At 36.5% G+C, this 20,718-nt stretch overlaps 1 protein-coding gene across 1 annotated transcript; it reads left to right on the top strand.

The window, feature by feature from the left end:
* Positions 1-8,859: 8,859 nt before the first annotated feature.
* LOC149168992 (uncharacterized) lies at positions 8,860-12,999 on the top strand. The gene is made up of 3 exons (XM_089425038.1): positions 8,860-9,541; positions 9,818-10,873; positions 11,225-12,999. Exons 1-3 carry the CDS (start codon positions 8,860-8,862, stop codon positions 12,997-12,999), a joined length of 3,513 nt encoding a protein of 1,170 aa, XP_089281164.1.
* Positions 13,000-20,718: the final 7,719 nt, after the last annotated feature.

Genomic DNA, 20,718 nt, shown 5'->3' with positions numbered 1-20,718 from the left:
ATGATAATGATGATCATGTCAACTGTCAAATCATTGAAGTACCAAGATATAATAGTATGAACACATAAATACACACATATCAATGGCATATAATTATATTCCTCATGAAATATGCAATAGATTCATTAACATTGTGCATTAATAAATTCAACTTGCAATCGATAAATTAAATATGATGACTTAGATGCTTTATACAATATATATCTAAAATGGAAATCAAATCAAGTAATGTTAGAATGATTTATCATCTCATCATATCAACTTGTTTAAAACATTCTATGTACGAGTATATAACAATTTAAAACCAACAAAATAATTACTGAAAAAAATACTATATATCAAATTGCATAAATAAATTATGCAATTATAGAAACTAGTTCACACAACATGTGTGTTGAAAACATTTCGATAGAATTTTCCTTTCTCCCAAAAACCATCCTTGCTTTGATCTTTCACAACCTTTTTATCTTTACGGGAGTTGGTTTCTGATTAGTTTCCTTATAATTTCTTCTGACTAAATCCTTCTCCCCGTTATGTTTTAAAACTTCTCTTATTATTTTTCTTACATCATACAATAAAAACTAGAATTAGTTTTTACTTAGTGTTTAAAAACAAAATGAATAAATTCACTTTTCTTACCTCATCAATTATCTCCCTAAAATAATAATTTACATACTTTATATATTATATATAAAATAATTAATTTTTTTTTATTGAATATTTTTAAAGGTCAATTATCTCCTAAAATAATAATTTGCATACCTTGTATCTTATGTATAAAATAATTAGATTATTCTTTGATTAAATGTTTTATGAAATGTAATTCTTGTGTAGCCAAAAAATTTAACATGGTTCAATAAACATATACAATCATAAATCAACCATTAAAAAATAATTTAACTTGTGAGATTTATTCTTAATAAAGAAGCAAATAAATTGATTGATCAGTGCATTCGAATTAGTCGTGGGTTTGTAATGAATCATTTAAACAATGTTATCCAAGTGGAATAACTCACGACCATGTTTACAACGTCAAAATTAGCTTTCAACACATTTTAATTATCCTTCTTATAAAGAAACTCGTCAACCATTTGAAGCTTTATGTGAGCAGGGAGAAAATTTGTTTGAGAGTTGGGATCCCATGGGAACCAGCGTTTAAGGTTAAACTTTATTTACGGCTGGAATGGATATCATATTGGAGACATGTCTATGATTTAACCCTCTTGTCATACACACATGTGAAATGAAATGGGGTCTTGTGCATTAATTTAATTATATTTTACAAGGACTTAATAAAATACTTTTTGACTTTAGCTTTCATTTCAATCCAATACGATTCATGTGCCTGCTAAAGTGGGGTTTCATGCATACCAACTTAATAATATTTTATCATACTTAAATGAAATGTTTGTAAAACTTTATATATTATATTAAAATATTTGAAGAGTGAGGATCTTGATTTTCGAAAATGATTTTTTATGAAATTGAATTTTTTTATGAAATTGAAGACTCAACAAAGTTGTATAGTTAGTGTTTTTTGTCGCTTAGTTTAATAAAATATTTTAATGTCATTATGTATTGTATGTACTCCAAACAATAATAAAATTGTAAAATGAGTTATATGAATATTTGTTTAACCATTTTTTATTAATTTTTTAATATAATTAAACATTTTTTTGGTAGATAAAGGTTATATATATATATATATATATATATATATATATATGACATTGAAGAGAATGATAACAAGTTAATAATTATTTATTTAATATTGAATGATGGCAATTTTTTATATAATGCTCATATTATAGTACACATGTCATGTCATTAGAGTATAGATTGATATAATGAGATTCGTACAAATTGTACACATGTTATTTTTACTTTTTTTTTTCAAATTATTTTTTTGTAAATTAAAAAATAAAACCCATAAAAATTGTCTATTCAATACTTTACGCCAATGGGGAAATGGAATTTTTGAATTTAATTATAAACCATTTGTGTTTATGGTACATAGTAATTAATATATAATGTTATTTGAAAATTATTTATATTTATTGTACATAGTAATTAGTGATATAGTACATAGTAATTAATAATAGAGTACAAAAAAGTCAATTATTTCCTTCATTACACAATAAGAGGGGAGACATTTCAACCAATCATATTTTAGATAAATAGATTTTAATTTTTTTTATTAAAAAAAACTAATAGCAAGTCAATGAAAAACTCAATATGTTATATCCTGCCAGCGATAAGTATAATAAAACTCACCCTGAACATATGTCACATCAAATAAACACCTATCGATGCATCTGATGGGGTTCATGAAGTGGGCTTTTACATGCTCTTTAAATAATGTTTAAAAAAGTGGATTTTGATTTGTGTATTAAAATAATATTTTGTAAATTTTAATAAGGTTTTAAATAAATGTTTTTTTTTTTAATTGTATATTAAACACCAAGATTTATTGATATTAGGATGTTTAGAGCAAGGGTTTACATTTTGGGAAATGCTTTGTAATAAAATCCAAATGTGAAAGATATTTAGATCAACGGTGAAAAAAAAAATCATATCCAGTAAAAAAATGTAAGGATTTTAACTTTTAAAGTCTATAAGGTTTTTATTCACATGTCTTATATCGTGATTTAACTTATATTAACTTTTTTGAAATAAATAAATAAATACACATATATATTAATTATTTTTGAAAATTTAAACTCTTCACTTCATTAAGCATATGTATTAAAAAGTTTATAATAAGCTTTTGATTTACTATATCTTCACTATACATTTTCCCCTTTTTTATGGACATCATTAGTTATGATATGTATTATGATTGTTAATGATATTTAGTAGTGTTAATCATTTGATTATTACTTAAAATGATGTTGAACATATATATGTATATATTAATATGTTATTGATAATATTATCGTATAAGGAAGCAATTACATATACATATAAATATAGCATTATTTAACATGATTTATGTTTCCCATTATTGTTTAAACTCTTTAATGTATTCAATGGTTATCCCTTTTATGATTCAAATTTAGTTAGTCTTTATATCATTGATATCCTTCGATGTTTTAAGGGGGGGTTGATTTTAATTAAAGAGTTTGAAAGGTAGGGGTAGATTTCAACTATAAGGAGTGGATTAGCATAACGAAGATGAGTTTAGGCTGCAAAATAAGATTAGTAGTTGAAGGATGAGGGTTCATCTGAGGTAGAATTTGTAGATGTAAACTAGTTTAAAGAAGGTTAGATTGGCCTACACCATTCGTCTCTTATTGGGGATGGTTCCTCCCTGTGGGGCAACAAGAACTGTAGACCCTATGCCTTCAAACATTGGGCATCGTGTCTATATGTATTTGAATATTAAGAATAAAACCTTTTTTCTAACATCCATTGATATCTATACTATATTAGTAAATAGTTATAAAATTATCAAATGTCTCATCAATATCTACAAAGAGACATGTGAATGTGTCATGAATACATCTTGTTCAAAATTTTACTTGTAAATCTTCATATTTACGCTTGAGATATCATTTCTAATATGAAAGCTCTACAAAATTTTTAAATATTGATATTCAAGTGCAATAATAAGGCTTGGGGACTTACCAATTTTGTCACTTCGTTTATCTTTACCCATGTCTGGGAATTGTGTGAGGTGCGAGTGGAAATTTCACTACATAATTGACTTCACCACTGAATGCATCATGCTGTTCTATTTCTTAAATATAGCATTCATTTATTTCCAAAATGATATAGAGATCATTTATCTAATTGTGGATCACAATTAGATCATATTAGATCACACGAGTACTTTTAACTGTTGAACAAGTTGTGATATGATGTGATTTGTGATCATTGGATGGGACAAATGGCAACTGTCTGATCACATCAGATCAAGTGGTGCACATTAACTCCCACACTTTTCCAAATCTGATGGAAACACATGACTTTGGATTGGAATATTTTTAACTTTTTGATCATATTGGGTGGAAAAATCCAAGCTACCCATCAAAATGCATAAAATTTCAAGAAATGTGGCAGATGGTTTATAAAAATTCATGCATACACAATTGAATTTCAATGAAAATTAAAAATATACTCAAAATTCAAAAATATTAAATAATACCATATGTTTTCTATTTCTACAGGAAGATTTCACTTCTATTGTTTTCATTGATATATCAAAAATAAAACCTGCTTATGATTCAAAACCATTATTTTGTTAGCATGTAAGAAGAAGGGAAACATTTAATGCAGAAAGAAACAAACCCTAATCTATCCAAAGAACCAAAATCATTCATATATTAACATATTATCTTATAGATAAAAAGAGTGAAATACAAATTAATTACATAAGACATAAGTACCAAAGCTTGATGAGAGAGATATTAGTAAAACATGACACACTCAACTCTACTTTCACTCAATATGATCATTACTTGAGGTAATTAGCAATAATTATTAACTCTTAGAAGTCAATTCAAACTATTTATAATCATAGCTCAAATTGATTTATGGTGAAAATTAATTTAGTATTAATAAGTATAGTATGTAAGGTAGGATTACTCCTGAAGAGATGTTTAATGATGGAGACAATAAGGTAAAGGTTTTTATCAATACCCTCTTTTCTTTATTAGTGTTTCTACACTTCCAAAGAGTGTCCATAGCCCATGGTGTAGACACCTTGACACCAGAGGCCTTTCTCTGTTGCTAGCGGGCATCCATAGCCCCGATGGAGAAACTTGCATTCCCCGCTAGGATAATGTGAAGATACGTTAACATAAATTGTTAAATAAGAATTTTTACACACCAATTTTTTCCATAATACAACATACTATGCTCCATTAACAATGAGCATCCATAGCCTGGGTGGAGGTTTCTGCTTCCCTTGATTAAATGTAATGATACAATAGTACAATTTGTGTTACATCAAGATGAATACACACTAGATGTTACCCTAATATCATACACCTTGCTCAACTTCCAACAAGCATTTATAATCTTGGCAGAGATGTCTGCATCCCTCAAATATATATGTTGTATCATCTGTATTATAACATAGAGGGATGATGTATGATAATGAATGTAACATGATGTACCCACATCATCATTATTTCTTATTAATTATGTTAATCTCTCAAGTTTTGAATCTACCCACGAATAAACTAGTTATATTTATGTTATCAGTTGATGCAAAACTTTGAGCCAATTGTAAGTGATTAGTTAGAATTGAGTATCTAAGTCTTATTACTGATTTGTGACAATGTATTTATATACTTTTTATTTCAATTGAGGTTTGAGATACACTGTGAAATTTATTTGTTAGACTAGGGACAATAAGCTTGCAAGGCATTCCATACAATATACATAAGAAAATGACTCACAATTTCTTAGATGATGTATAGTATAGAAAGGAAACCCTAACTGGACATGGAGTCTGGGTGGAAGATGTTTCTACAATTTAGCCCCAAAGCATGACTACATGACACACCATACATCCAAAGTTAGGATGTTTAGCTATGTTTCACTAATTGAATTAAACTTGGACAATTATCTAGCACACAGATCGTGTGATAAATACTACAAAGATTTGTAGCAACTTGACTCCATAATCAACTCAAACAACACTAACAAACAAAATACACACACATGCAAACTTGCACAATAAAATGACAACTATGCTATGCTACTTCAGAAAGGAACTAACCAAGCACACAATAATCGAGTCATTAAATAAAATGAAACAACCTACACTAATCAAACATAAAACTGCAACATACACTCAATATGAAAAAAGCATGCATTGAATGTCTTCACCTTGGAGTGGGCCCCTCCAATACTTTGTCTTATGGGCTCAACTATAAAATTGTTAGCACAAACTTCAGTAAATAAAAAAATACTTTCACGACCAAGTCTATATTAAGCTAGAAAGTATAAATTATAGAGGGGAACACAATGGAAAATTCAACATCTCCTAATAGATATTCTTGCCATGTTTATATAACATATGAAGGTATAATTTTTTTCCCTGAATTAGAAATACCAACAATCCTATATTCTTGAGTGGGTTTTTGTTGGTTATGAAATAAAATTCAGATAGTTGTGCAAGGAGGTTGCACTCATGCTCATGTGAAACCTCAAAATGGTAATTCTTAGCCACTAAAATAAAGATTTTAATAATTAAAATTAAAACTTGTTATTATGTGCTTTGCAAACTCATGTTGATCCATAAATTTACACGTTGGACCCTTTCTTCGTGACTGAAAAAAGACCGATAAATAAGCTACGGGGTTGCTCATGATATCCTTCCATATGTTGGTTGTTAAAACATACATTCCATAAATTCTTGTTGGTACGATAATGTAATAATAGGGGAATCTAGCTAATGTTATTATGATTGTTCTGTTGAATGGGCTCACGTGTGGCATCTTTATTTAATTACACAATAATTCAACAATTCCTTATTTATGTGCCTTAAATGTGCCCAGGAGAATATTATCATTGCTCTATTTCACCTACTTGAGGTGCCTTGGTCATTGGATGGGAGCACCATGTGTCAAATTATGTAATAATCCACTATAGGTCTAGTTTCATAACAAGAACATTGCTGCAAGAATATTTTCACAAAAAATAGGCCACTATAGGCTTTCATAGCAAACAATCATAGTTTCGTAGTGGACTGTTACATGGAATTTTGCAACAAACCGTTTCAAAAATAAGAACCGTATAACTGTGGTAATTCAAGGATATCGTGTGAAGGTTAGGAGGACGTTTTCATTGTGTTTCCTCTCCACTCTAGCACCTCCTCAGAAAACTTTGAATTTATTCCCCAATTAACATACTCTGTGATATATTTTTTGGTTGGGGAGAACTGCGCTCCGAGTGAAACAAGGATTTACAGTTCATGGAATTTTCAGACCTAGGGTTTGAAACTGGAAAGGAACAGGGTCAGAGTGGCAGAACTTTTCAAGAGGGGACAGATCCTGACCCGACAGATGGTAAACGAGGGGTCCATAGGGACCCCTACTTACAAACAGATAATCATGCACAAACAAACAGCACAGGAAGGTGTGCAAATTGCAGGGTATGAAAGGTCACAGAAAGAGGATGGGACCAGCAAGGGAAGGAGAAGATATGAGGGCAAGGAGGAACACAACACTCAAAAACTGAAAGGAAAGGAGAGCGACGATAGAACAGACAGTAGAAGCAAGGAGAAGGCAGCACATGCACATGAGAACAAACAAGAGAAGGAGCAAGAAGACGGTGAAAAGGGAGCCCCGGAAAAAGAGAGCGAGGAGAAGGGGAACAAACCAGAAAACCTCAATGGCAAAACGACTCAAGGCCCATGCAAGCCTAAAACAGCAGAAGCCCTAAGGGTGGTGATAACGGACCCAGAAATTCAAGCCTACAGAGAACACATGACTGAACATGCAGTGATTTGCAAGTTCATGGGACTCTGGCCAACGGAAAGGGCGTTGTGTCAATGGATAAAGCATCAATGGAAACCCAAAGGTGATGTTAGACTGCACCTAGGAGCCAAAGGTTTTTTCACTGTTGTTTTTTCGAATCTAGAGGATAAGGATAGAATATTTGATGGTGGACCTTATTTCTTCGCTTCAGCGGGCCTCTATATGAGGCCTTGGAAACCCAACTTCGTGCCAGAAAAAGAAACCTTCAAGCAGGTGCCAGTCTGGATTCGCCTCTTCGCACTACCAATAGACTATTGGGGACATTCAGCTCTAAAACAGATAGGTGACAATTTAGGGACTTTTATCAAAGCTTCAGAAGCCACTCTGCAGAGAAGATATACTTCCTGTGCTCGAATCTGTGTGGAGTTGGATGTATCGGGGGCATTGCATGAAGGACTGTGGTTGGAATATAGGGATGAGGACTATTTCCAAGCCATTGACTATGAGCAAATTCCATTTCGCTACAGGAAGTGTCATGAGCATGGACATTTAATCAGAGAATGTCCATTAAACAGAATAGCGGAAGAACTCAAGGGAGATCAGGAAGAAAAGAACAAGGACACCTTCGTTCATCCAAGAGAAAGACCGAGAGCAAACAGGAAATGCCCAATCAGAACAAGTGCAACACAAGGTAATACTAGTAACGCTTTTGAAGTATTGGAAACTGAAACCAAATCAGAGGACCAAAATAAGGAACAAAATACCTCTTAAGCAAACAAAACTACAACAGAGTATGCAACCAAAGCAATGGAGGAAAATATTCAAAACATTACAGAACAGACTCAGGAAGTAACAGAAGGGGCAGATGAAGATTCAAAAATGCTCATAAGTGACATCGGAAGTGAGGAAATGGAGCTCAATGAGGTATTAGAGCAGGAAGGAGTTAACCTACCAGACATGGTGGAAAACTGGAAAAAGAAGGGGATGGAAAACATATCGGAAGAGGAAGTTAGGAAAATTAATGAGATATTCATAGCAAAACAGAAAGCAGAGATTAATAGGCAAAACAAGAATCTGGGCGTAGCAAAAGGAATGGGACTCTGAACAAAAAGCCTACTTCAAACATCCACTAGCTCCAAACAAAGAAGAAGAGAGGGCGCAGATCCAATAATGAGGCACTGTAGGAACTGGGACAAATGCTTTTAAACTCTGGTAAGATGAAAGCTCTAGAAGCTTTTTCTCTTAACTACTAATTTTTTGTGTTAAAATGAAAGTCATCTCTTGGAATGCTAGAGGGCTCAATAGCCAAATAAAACAGAGACTCTTAAAGAGGAAGGTCCAAAAGGAAAAACCTGACATTATATTTGTGCAAGAAACCAAATGCGCAAGTAATACTATTTATAATGCAAGCAAAAAGCTAGGTAGACAAATGGAATACCTGGAAACTGCTAGTCATGGATGGGAGGGAGGTTTAGTTACCCTGTGGAATCCACATGTAATCAAAATCCTCTCCTCTGAAGCTACCAGGTCCTTTATAGCCATAGAAGTTCAAGTGATAGGCAATTCAGAGACCTATTTGTGCACCAATGTTTACGGGCCTCAGAAGTTAGAAGAGAAATACATTTTTCTTAGAACTTTATTGAATCTGAAGCTCAGATATCCCAGTGCGAAGGCAATCATAGGAGGGGATTTCAATATGATAACTACACTATTGGAGAAGAAAGGAGGGATCAGGAAACTCAACAAAGATTCTGAAGCATTCTTAGATTTCATCAACACAGCTAAATTAGTGGATGTCCACCCCAAGAGTGGGGCTTTCACTTGGAATAATAGAAGGGGAGGTGAAAGACAAATCGCCTCTCGTCTTGACAGATTTCTAATATCTGAAAGTATTCTGTTGGAGGGAGTGATAGTAGAATCAGACATTCTACCTAGTGGAGGGTCAAACCATTGGCCCATTTCTCTGATTGCTGCTATCCAGGGCACTCCTAGAAATAAGCCATTTCGATTTGAGAAATTTTGGCTTAACCATCCGAACTTTACTCAACTTGTTGAGAAGTGGTGGCATGAACCGATGGATATCAGAGGTACCAAAATGTACAAACTACAAGGTAAATTGAGATACATCAAAAATAAAATCAAAACATGGAATATAACAGTTTTTGGGAACATATTCAAAGAAAAATCCAAGATAGAGGATTAGTTAGAGCAGATTCACAAAGGCTGGATAACTGGAGATAACAACCTAGAAACTGCAAACAAAGAAAAAAATTTGATGCAACAATGGCAGCTTCGTTGCCAACAGGAAGTGACCCTTTGGAAACAAAAGTCCCAGATTTAGTGGCTCAAGGAAGGGGAACAGAATACCAAATTCTTTCACAGATCAGCACTGGACTATAGAGGTGCCAATAAAATCCTCAGTCTCAAAAGCGAACAGGGGGACATTCTCCAGAATCATCAAGGAATTTCTACCCTGCTCACTACGCATTTTAGCAGCATAGCTCAGGAGCCAGAGGTAGATAGAACAGAAGCAATTGCTGAACTCATCAAATCCATTCTCAAAACAATCACTAATGAGCAAAACCTTGCATTAACTAGAGAAATCTCTTTGGAAGAGGTGGAAGAAGCGGTGAATAATATGCTAAATGACAAAGCGCCTGGGTTTGATGGATTTACCATCAAATTTTACAAGGATTTCTGGGAAATTGTCAAAACTGAGGTCTGGGAAGTGGTGGAGGACTCTCGGCGTTTGGCCTCAATTCTCAAATCTCTAAATTCAACTTTCCTGGCCCTGATTCCAAAAGAAGAAGAGGCCAACACCCCAGTAAAATTGCGACCTATTGCCTTGTGCAATGTCATTTATAAGATTATCTCTAAAGTCATTGCCAACAGATTGAAACCTATTCTCCCGAGCCTCATCTCAGAAGAAAAGTCAAGATATGTCAAGGGAAGACACATTCTGGACAATATTTTACTAGCACAGGAAATGATTCATACACTTCACTCCAGAAAAATCACAAGCATGATGATGCAACTTGACTTATCAAAGGCTTATGACAAAGTCAACTGGAATTACCTAGAAGCAATCTTAAAAGCTTTCGGTTTCGCCAATCAATGGATAAAGTGGATTTTAGCTCTAATCAAATCTACTAAATTTTCTATACTGGTAAATGGTGCTCCTATCGACCAATTCTCCCCCTCACGAGGACTGAGACATGGAGACCCATTATCACCACTTCTTTTTGTCATCCTGATGGAAGGTTTAAGCAGACTCATTTGTAGCGCTAAAGAGGAAGGAAGGATCAGAGGATTGCAGCCCTTGCCTTCCATTCCAGTGACCACTCACCAACAATTTGTTGATGATACAATGTTACATGGTTCTCCTACAGTCAAAGAAGCCCTGGGCTATAAAAGGATCCTCAATCTTTTCAGTGAAGCCTCAGGTATGGAAATTAATCTATCTAAATCCACCATCTTCTTTTTCAATACGCATTTAGCTGTGCAAAAAAATCTCTCTATCATTCTAGGCTTCCGAAGAGGTAGTCTGCCCTCGAGGTACCTAGGAGCACCTCTAACGAATAAACCTTGGCAAAAAATTCATTGGGAGAAGATCCTAGCCAGTTTGGAGAAAAGATGTCATCATTGGACCCATAGGGCCCTCAATTTAGTAGGGAGGCTAGTTTTAACCAAAGTTTTACTATAAACTATTCCTCAATATATGCTCTCCATAATCCCGGCTCCCAAAGGAGTCCTGCAGCAAATGAGAGTGATTCAGAGAACTTTCTTATGGACAGGAAATGCAGAGAAGAAAAAATGGGCACTAGTCGCATGGAATAAATTGTGCAAACCCAAACATTTAGGAGGGTTAAACCTGCTAGACCCCTTCACCATCAATAGGGCCTGTGGGGCCAAGCTTTGGTGGAAATGGCTGAAGGAACCCAATCTTCCTTGGGCTAGACATTGGAAGGAGAAATATGCTCCAATGCACAGCACTCAGAACTTGATAAGAATGCAAGAGAATCCAGAGGGTTCTCCAATCCGGAACCTAGCAAGGAGAAATCGAGGAATTATACAGGAGAATAGCTTTTGGGAAATTCGCAATGGGGAAACGGCCCTTTTCTGGGAGGATGCCTGGCAACAACTCCCTAAGTTAGAGAGGCCAGAGTTTGCAGATTTGCAAAGAAATTATCAAGGGCTTGGGAGAACAACGGTAAATCACTATTGGACTCCTAATAACAGGGACCCAGAATGGAGAAATTGGGCAATCAATGAAACAGAGAACATAACTGAAGCAAACAACGACGTCAGGGACCTGCAAACTCTATTAAACAAAAGAAGAATTAGGAAGGCGGATGACAGCGACCAACTAAGATGGGGAAAGCAAGGAGGGGGCAATTTCACGCTCAAAGAAGCCAGAAATTGTATCGAAGATTCAGAGCAAATTGAACAGGTACAATGGAGCAGCAAGGTCTGGGATTCTCAGTTCTGGCCAAAAATTAAAATCTTCCTCTGGCTCCTAATGCACAGGAAAACTCTAACTTGGGAGAATCTCCGCAAGAAAGGGTTTTGTGGCCCTTCTAGGTGTCCCATGTGCAACAAGGAAGAAGAAACTATGAACCATCTCTTCAACACATGCGAATCGGCAAACCTAATGTGGAATTGGGCGGAAAATACTTTGCAGCAAACGGACAGAACCAGAGATTCCATCCAAGAGACCATCGAGAATTGGCGAGGCAATTTCTCCAGTAATCAAAGGGTCAACATCATTTGGAAAATAATGCCAGGGTTTATTACATGGACAATCTGGAAAGAACAGAACAAGAGAGTATTCTTAAACGAAACCAGGGATATAAATCACTCAATAGAAATTATCATACAAAATATAAGACAATTGGTTCTTGTCAAAAGCAAAGTAGATCAAGATAGTAAAGCTTCAAATCGGGACTTACAAATTTTGAAAGCCTTTAACCTGGATAATGGAACTTGCGTGGCTACAGTGAATCACCAACAAGAGATAAGCACCACATTAAGCATCTGGAAACGACCACCTTTAGGCTTCCTCAAGCTAAATTTTGATGGTGCATCGAGAGGTAATCCAGGAATGGCTGGCATCGGTGGCATTATAAGGAATAGCGAAGGAGAAATTCAGCACATCTACAACAGAGCCTTAGGGGAAGGAACGAACAATGAGATGGAGTTCGCAGCAATGGAACAGGGTCTCAGAATTCTTAGAAATTTACAGGCAGGCGCAGCAGTGGTTGAGGGGGATTCCCAACTCGTAATAACAGCGGCCAGAAGGATGTACGCGGGAGCTAAAGCTAGCAAGGTTACACAACACTGGCGACTGGCTAAAGTAACAAAAAGTATAGCTAAGCATTTGGGGTGGCTGAAAGGTTTAATCTTTCAGGCTGTTTGTCATAAACCCAATGCAGCTACGGACCATCTGGCGAATTATGGTATAGAGAACCCCACTAGCATATTGGACAGCTGTTGGCAGGACATCATCTACCCGGAATTAAGAAATAAGTGTACCTTGCTCTCGAGGCAGGATTTGGTGAATGAAAGGTAAGGACGAAGAGTTGGCGATCTATGCAGGCTTAATGAAATGATGAGGATAATGCATACTGTGGGAAGAATTAAAGGTTGGAAAAAGAGCGAAGGACAGGCAGAACAGGAGCATTCAATGCTCGAGCAGGAGGGAGTCATTCCCATCAGATATATGATCAAAAACAATGAGCGCCGCCGACGCCCATATAGAAGATGGGACACTTGGCATGCTTCGGAGGAAGGCAAGAGAGGTGACCATAAGAGCAGGAAATCAGGTCATTACCGAAAATATAAACCACCAAGCAAGAATAATTATGATAAGACCTGCGGGCAACAGGGGATAGGTTGGAATGTACCCAGCAATTCTCCCAATCTCATCTATTTATTCTCAGCCCTTGGCAACGACAAAGCCACTATTTCTTCGAGTTGTAGGCTGAAAATCTTTTCCCTAATCCTTAGAACGTTGAGTTGTCAGTCGTGTGTGGTTAAGATAATGGCGGGTGAGGGGAGCCGAAACGCATCGGCCAACCGAGATCTGAAACGAGCTCAGGAAGCCTATGAAACTCGAACCTCGCAAAAAGAAAAACGAAGAATTGAGGAGCTGGAGGCCATTGTTACTGAGGAGGAGGAAAATTTGGAAGCGCAGGAGTTGGAGAAGGAAATGAATTGGGTTCAGGACCCTGGTACAGTAACAACACGTGCAACTCAGTATGTGCGTATGCAAGCAGAGATGTGGAGGATGAAAACAATGTTGGCTAAGGCCATTAGTATGCAGGGGGACTATACCAACCAAGTTCGTCAAGCTCAACAGGCAATTGCAGTCACGTCAGAGGAGCATATGGTGATTCTGGAGAGTCTGGAGTTCAAGATCAGCGGACTGGAGCAACAATTTGATAGTATTTCAAAGAAACTCCCAGTCTTGATCAGTCTCTCGCATCATACTATAAGTCAAGATGCCAAGAATGCTGGGGAAAAGATGGAGGGGCACACAGGCGATAATCAGAGTACACTTCCAGCGCCATCTCAGGCGGGCAAAGCTAAGGCGTCGACTGGTCCGGATACCTCCAAGAATTATATTGTTCTTGAAATGTAATGAGTCTCTACTGTCTGATCTTGCTGAATTCCTGAGGGATGGGTCAGTTTTTGTGTCTGTCAACCTTGGTTTTTTCTTTGTTGTGTCAAATTTTGCTCTGGGCTCAACTATAGATGTCCTCGGCTCTATGTGAATCGTTGTTTGGTTACTGCTGTTTTTGTCAACCCCCAACTTTCTCTGCCGCCCTGCGTGGTGTGCCCCAGGGTCTTGTGGATGCTCTTTTTGATCATGACAAGGTGCTTGCTTAGTAGGATGGCAGTCCTCTGTCTGCTTGAGCAGACCTTTTGTAAAATATGTATTCTGATACTAATATAATTTGCTGATTTACAAAAAAATAAAGAACCGTATAACTGTAGCAAGAGATTTTAAATCTCTGGCATGAGATGTGTGAAGACCATGATTGAAGAATCCATAGCATCTGAACCTTTAAAGAAGAACCATGTAACAACTTGTCCACGTGTGAGATGATACTTCAAAAGTAAAAACATAGTGCACTATTTCCCCTAATGTTAATAAAAAAATCAATGAAACACTATGAAATATAAAGAGAAGACACTTTGAGCATAATTCTAGGAGATTATCATTAAAATGGGTAATCATGGTTATGGGTAAATGAAAAATGGATTAAAGATAGGGTAAATAAGATGTTAAATGATGGTAATTTTTTGGCTTATGATCATCTCCCCAAAACACAATATGTTGCATGTTCACATGCAATCTTGTACCTCCACATCAACCAAGTTGTAAGAACAAATACTTAATGAAGCTTCATAATGCATATTTCTTAATGTGATGGCTTCATCTCCATTTCTTAATGAAGTCTTATTCAAAATTATTCAAGGAAATAAGATGAGTGAAAACAACACTATAATGTTTCCCTTTCCATCAATTAGATTTTTTGATGATCTTTAAACACCCCACAATCTATGCTTATGTGTCTAGGCTAGGCATGAGTATTTATGCTAATATAAGCTACCATGGAAAACCCTTTATGGATATACAACAACTAATATATGACCTATTTCTCATTATAACATGCAAAAAGAAGTTTGAAACATGGGTTTTATAATATTTGTAGTTGTAGCTACTAATGAGGATGTTGTAAATGTAATTCATTTTTTTTTTCACATTATACAACACTTCTTATGAACTTATGAATTTCACAACTCATCGAGATCCTTTGTAACATGTATACAATATATGAAATGATTTACAATCCACATATCAAATGTAATGAAGCCTCTAATGAATATCTACTTGATTTTTTTTATTGAAGCATGTTCCTCTTTCGATAATTTCCTTGGCTCGCCCATATTAACTGCTTCTTTTATGTTATTGGTTCTTGTGGAGAAACAACGTTGTTTTATGTAACAACACTCATGTCTTCTTTTTCCCTTGCTACTAGTTCTTGTGTGATAGTAGGAACAAATTATATTGCTGGTTCTTGTGGAGCAACAATAGGGCTTCCTTAATATTGGTTTTTGTGTAGCAACATGAATGCTTGATGTAGCAATACTAGTTTCTTTCCTTGAGAAACTTCTATTCCTTCCCGTTGCTTAGATAAATAGGGATGTGCTGGGATGGAAATGGACCATGGAAATAAGGTAATATGATGTCATGGTTTGGATGTTGTGGTGAAGGCTTTGGATTTGAACAAGGGTAGGAATGGTATGATGACTAGTGGTGAATGATAAAGGTGAAAGTTTTCCCTCTCCCGCAAACTCAAGAATTTTTCCATCCTCAAATTATAGAAAATGGTAGGGACATGGGATAGAAAATAAAATATGCTTAAGTGTATTCCATATACATATATAAAGTACAATGAATTTGATAAAAAAATAGAAAGAATAAACACACATGTACCTACCCAAGAAGTTCATAAAATTTGCAACAAGCATCTAATCTTCTATAACAGTTCTTCATAGCTTCCCATGGTGGAGAGGAAACATATTTGAACATGTGTGCCAAGGACTATTGCCAAATTTTCCTCCTATTTCTGAAATATAAATATTTTAAGCTTTGAGAGAATACTACTTTTGCAACAACTTGTTCTATGACAGGTTCTTGTGGGGCAGTAGTTTTTTCCTACAACAAAATTCATTCAATTATTTTTCCCTCTATTGTTGGTTCTTGTGGAGCAATAATATGTTTTTCTGAGGTTGTGAGGTGTCGGTTTGATGAGCCTCATCACTGGGTAATTATATGGGTCTTAATTCACCTCCTAGCTTAGTCAAACCAACTATTCTCACAACTTATTGCATACTTTTGATTATATTTTGTTTATGAGATGAGTTAGAGTTGAATATTTTGTTTTGTGGTCTAATGTGCATTTAATGTAGGATTAAAGGATAAAGGAAAGGAATTTTGGCAAATACCTTGGTAAAAACTTGAATGGGACAAGGGAGAGGAATTATAAGAGGTAAATCCTCCTCATTTACTACCCCTCCATTCGAATATTCCTCCATCAGCTCGGAGTGCAAATAGCCAAATCATGAGGACTAGAAAGAAGCCCAGCAAGTAAAAGACAAAGAACCAGTTTATCTCGAGTTTGGGATCCGAGCCTCCCTAATCTTAAGGAATTCATTGGAGACTTCAGATGTATAAGTAGAGAGGTCTAGGACCTCAGTAGGATTCAATTTTTTTATTGTAAAACTCTACTCTATTTTCGAGCTGCAAGACTTGTGAGATTTTTTTATGTAATCCATTGTTTTGATAATAAGAATGAGTTTTGTTTTGAGCCAACACTGAGTTAAGTCAGAGGGCTGAAGCTCTTGGGTTAGGGCTCAACCCTAGCAACCAAGGCTCCTCTTTATTGTACATGTATGCTAGCATAGATTCATAGTTTAATTGTTCATTTTCTTAGTAGTTGCATTTCCATTATAACAGTGTAGATTAGATTGGTTGTATGTTAGTTTGCTTTCATTTGTTCCTTCTTTCAATTAGCAGGTTAGCAAGGAGAAGAAGGATCACCATAAGGTTGTCAGCAGGTGTCTTGGCCTCACTTCCTCCCTCTGGGACCATGACTTGAGGAAGAGACCCTTTAGCAGCCCCAAAAACATAGATTTCTAGTTCTTGCATGAGCTTTGGAGTTTGTTGTCTTGATTCAGCATTTGGTTCATTTCATTGCCATCTTTTTCCATTACTCCATTTCTGCAATAATATCTCACTCATGCTTTCATTCCCTTTAGCACTCTCTTCATGCATAATATAGGCAATTGATTCATGCTTTTCCAGTTTATGAAAATGTATCCTGTTGCATAGTTCTTGGAAAACAAACATGTTTTAAGCACATTAGGTAGTTCAGGAGGAGACCCAGACTTCATCACTAGCAACCACCTTCCACTTCATCTACCCTAGCCATCTCTTGTTCCACCATCACCCTCACTAGTTAATTTGTCATTTTTCATTAAAATCCCCCTAGATACATTGAGCAAATCTAGCCATCTCTGATCTTGGATATTGACTCCTGAGTGTTCCTAGACCTTATAGCACCCCATCCCACTCATCACACACCTTTTCCAAGCTTCCCAACACCTACAACACCTCACAATTAGCTCTCGGTCGTATCTTGTAGGTTTCCTGTAATTCCTACAAGATCATTTTGTAGGTTTCTAGTACATCCTGTAAGTTTTCCTGAAACAACATGTTTTGAGGCTGAATTGATGGGGAACCTTTAGAAACTCACAAAGAGTCTCCTAGGACCCTTCCACACCATCCAACCACTCCATAAGCCTTTTAGCCATCCTCAATCACCTTCCATCCACCTGTCACATCCACAAGAACAATTAATTTGCATACTTGATTTTGCCTAAAAAACCAAAAAAGTGAAAATAGATTTAGTTTAGTTTTCTTGCTTACACATTAGTATGGTTTGATTCTCTTTACTTCTGTAGCTTAGATAGAAACATTAGGTTAGTGATGATTTAGCAATTCTGCTTAGCACATCTATTTAAATGGTTAATTAGGATATGGTGTGATTTAGCATTACATGTTGTTTTCTTCATTACTGTGGTAGTGTAGCTCTCTTAGAATAGATTTGCTCTTCTTCCATTGAAGAATCAATATTCTTCTGACTCTATAGAGGTTTGGCTTTGAACCCATGGGGTCTCTCACCGGATGAACAGTAACAATAGGCAGTACGTTCACTTTTATTTGTGCATATAGCACTGTCACCTCCAAGTTTGTACGAACCCTGGGTTGATAAGTAAAGATGGTAGCCCAGGAGTTGCAGCATCTTTGCTGCAATAATGGCATTCATCACTTTTTTTGGTGTCGTTTCCAGGGAGGTGTCTGAGTAGAATGTGATTACTGCTTTCTTTTCTTCTACTTCTTGTCTTCAATTTTTTTCCATTAGTTTACTTATGCAGAAGTAATATAGTAGCTTCCTTTCTTTCATTTTTCATTATCTTCTTTCCTTTCCATTCTACAAGTAGAATTTCAATTTAGCAAGTAGCTTTTTTATTCTGTCGGTGATTTTCATTCAATCAACAATTTCATTTCTGCAAAGTAATTTCTAACTTAAAAAAAATTAACAAAACCAACCCAAAAACATTTCCTTTCATGCCTCGTAGGAATATGGACAATTTAGGGAAAATTTTGCCAAATACCCCCACTGCATCCAACAACCAACCTTCTCTCTTCTTCGGTGGTTGTGAACTGGAGGAACCTCTAGGTGAGCAATCTGACATATTTGAAGAACCTACAGGGGAAGAAAAAGAAGAGGAACCCATTCCTACTGAACCAATGGCTGAAAACCAAAATGAAAGAGGGAATAGAGAGAGAGTTGAGGGTGTCTTCTCCATCAGGGAAACCAACGGGGATACTAAGATGAAGAATATAAGCCCCTCTACCCTACCTCATTTCCATGGACTGACCAGAGAAGACCCAGATACTTTCCTATTTGAGTTTTTTATTATATGCCAAAACTATGACTATATTAATGATGAGAAAAATTTAAAAGTATTTCCATCTACCCTCAAGGATATAGCATCACGCTGGTTAATGGGCTTACCTGGAGAGAGCATCACAACCTGGGCTCAAATGCAGTAGGATTTTAACAACAAATATCGGGACTATTGTAGGTCAAAGAATACTAAAGAAGAATTTTTCAAGCTGACCATAGGCTAGGATGAATCTTTAGAAGACTACGAAGAAAGATTCCAGCTCAGTTACAAAAGGGCCAGGTGCACACTTGACCCTAAGTCACTAAAGTTGGTCCTGCTTAGGGGAGTAAGAGAAGACCTTTTGGATACCTTACACTTGTTAGCAAGAGGAGATATCTACCAATTACCCTATGAGGATACCAAGACTGTCTTTAGAAACCATTTTAGGGTAGCCAGGAAAACGGGTAGGGGTAGTCAACCTATGGCCAGTACATCATCTTCCAACTCATCCATCAAGGGTGAAATTGGAAATATGCTAGAATATTTCAAAAGTGAGATGTTGTAAACCCTTGCCTTGAAAATGGACACCATGAACATCAAAAGGAAGCAAGAGGAAGTAGAGAGATCTTTGGCCATCTTTTGTCCTATATGCACCAGGAGGCATCCTAGGAATGAATGTCCATTGAACTGTATTGAAATTTTCTCAGCCTGTGAAGAGAACCACTCCACACACAAGTGCCCTTCATTACTCAGACTCAAAGTTGTATATCAAGGAGCTAAAGGGGTCACTGAGCAGCTTTGCTACGTTAACCAAAGGAGGCCTCCTGGGCCTAGACCATACTAGCACGGCATGCAAGGGTCATCCCATGCATATTACAACCCCAACCAAAACACAACTATACCTTCTTGGGGACCCCCTGCTCATCCTTCCTGATCTACACCCCCTCCTTGGTCCTATGCATCTCAGTATCATTCCCAGCTAGCCAACCAATCATTTCAACCTTACACTCCGCCACAACCTCAATGGAATACACCACTCCGGGGGTGGAGGCCCCAATACAACAATGCTCTAGCTTTATTACCTCCACCACCTACCCAACCACAACTCCTACACTCTGCTCCACCCAAGCAACCCCAGATGCCTGCCCAACCAAATTCAAATTCGAACAATAGGAAGGCTCAACAAGTATATAGTGGAGAGACATCATATCCAGCTTATGCTGTGGAAATCTAAGAGATTAACCTAAGATCTGGGAGAGTCCTCCTGGATAACCAACCTCCCCCTCCACATAGGGAGGTTAAGGAAGAAATAGAGGAAAGAAACCTTAAAGTAAATCCACCCTTTCTTAAGAGACTAGCCCAACAACTCTAGCCTATCCCATAAGAAATTAAACTTCTAGGAGAATTGAAAAATCTATGTGTAAATATCCCCCTTCTCCAGGCAATAAAAGATGTTCCCATTTACAATAAGTTGATTAGGGAGAAATGCTTCAAGCATCCAGGAAGAAGAAGAAGGGATGCCCCTACCATTAATGTCATTGGGTAGTTGTCCGACTTAATGCTGGGGTAGGTAATATGTCTGAAATATTTGGACCCTGGAAGCCCTGTAGTAGATGTGCATATCAATGGCACCATTGTCCCACACACTTTGATCGATCTTGGGTCTTCCATTAATGTGATGACCAAGGACACCATGCTCAAGCTCAACCTCCAAGGGTCATTGAGGAAGACCACAACAATTCCGCAACTTGCAAATCGTTTCATA

This window comes from Pinus tabuliformis, chromosome 4_2 (assembly GCF_031772625.1).
Source record: "Pinus tabuliformis cultivar Carrire ecotype Pingquan chromosome 4_2, CPIR1, whole genome shotgun sequence".
Taxonomy (NCBI): Eukaryota; Viridiplantae; Streptophyta; class Pinopsida; order Pinales; family Pinaceae; genus Pinus; species Pinus tabuliformis.
The sequence above is the reverse complement of the archived record's forward strand: the minus strand, read 5'-3'. Positions and strand labels throughout refer to the sequence as shown.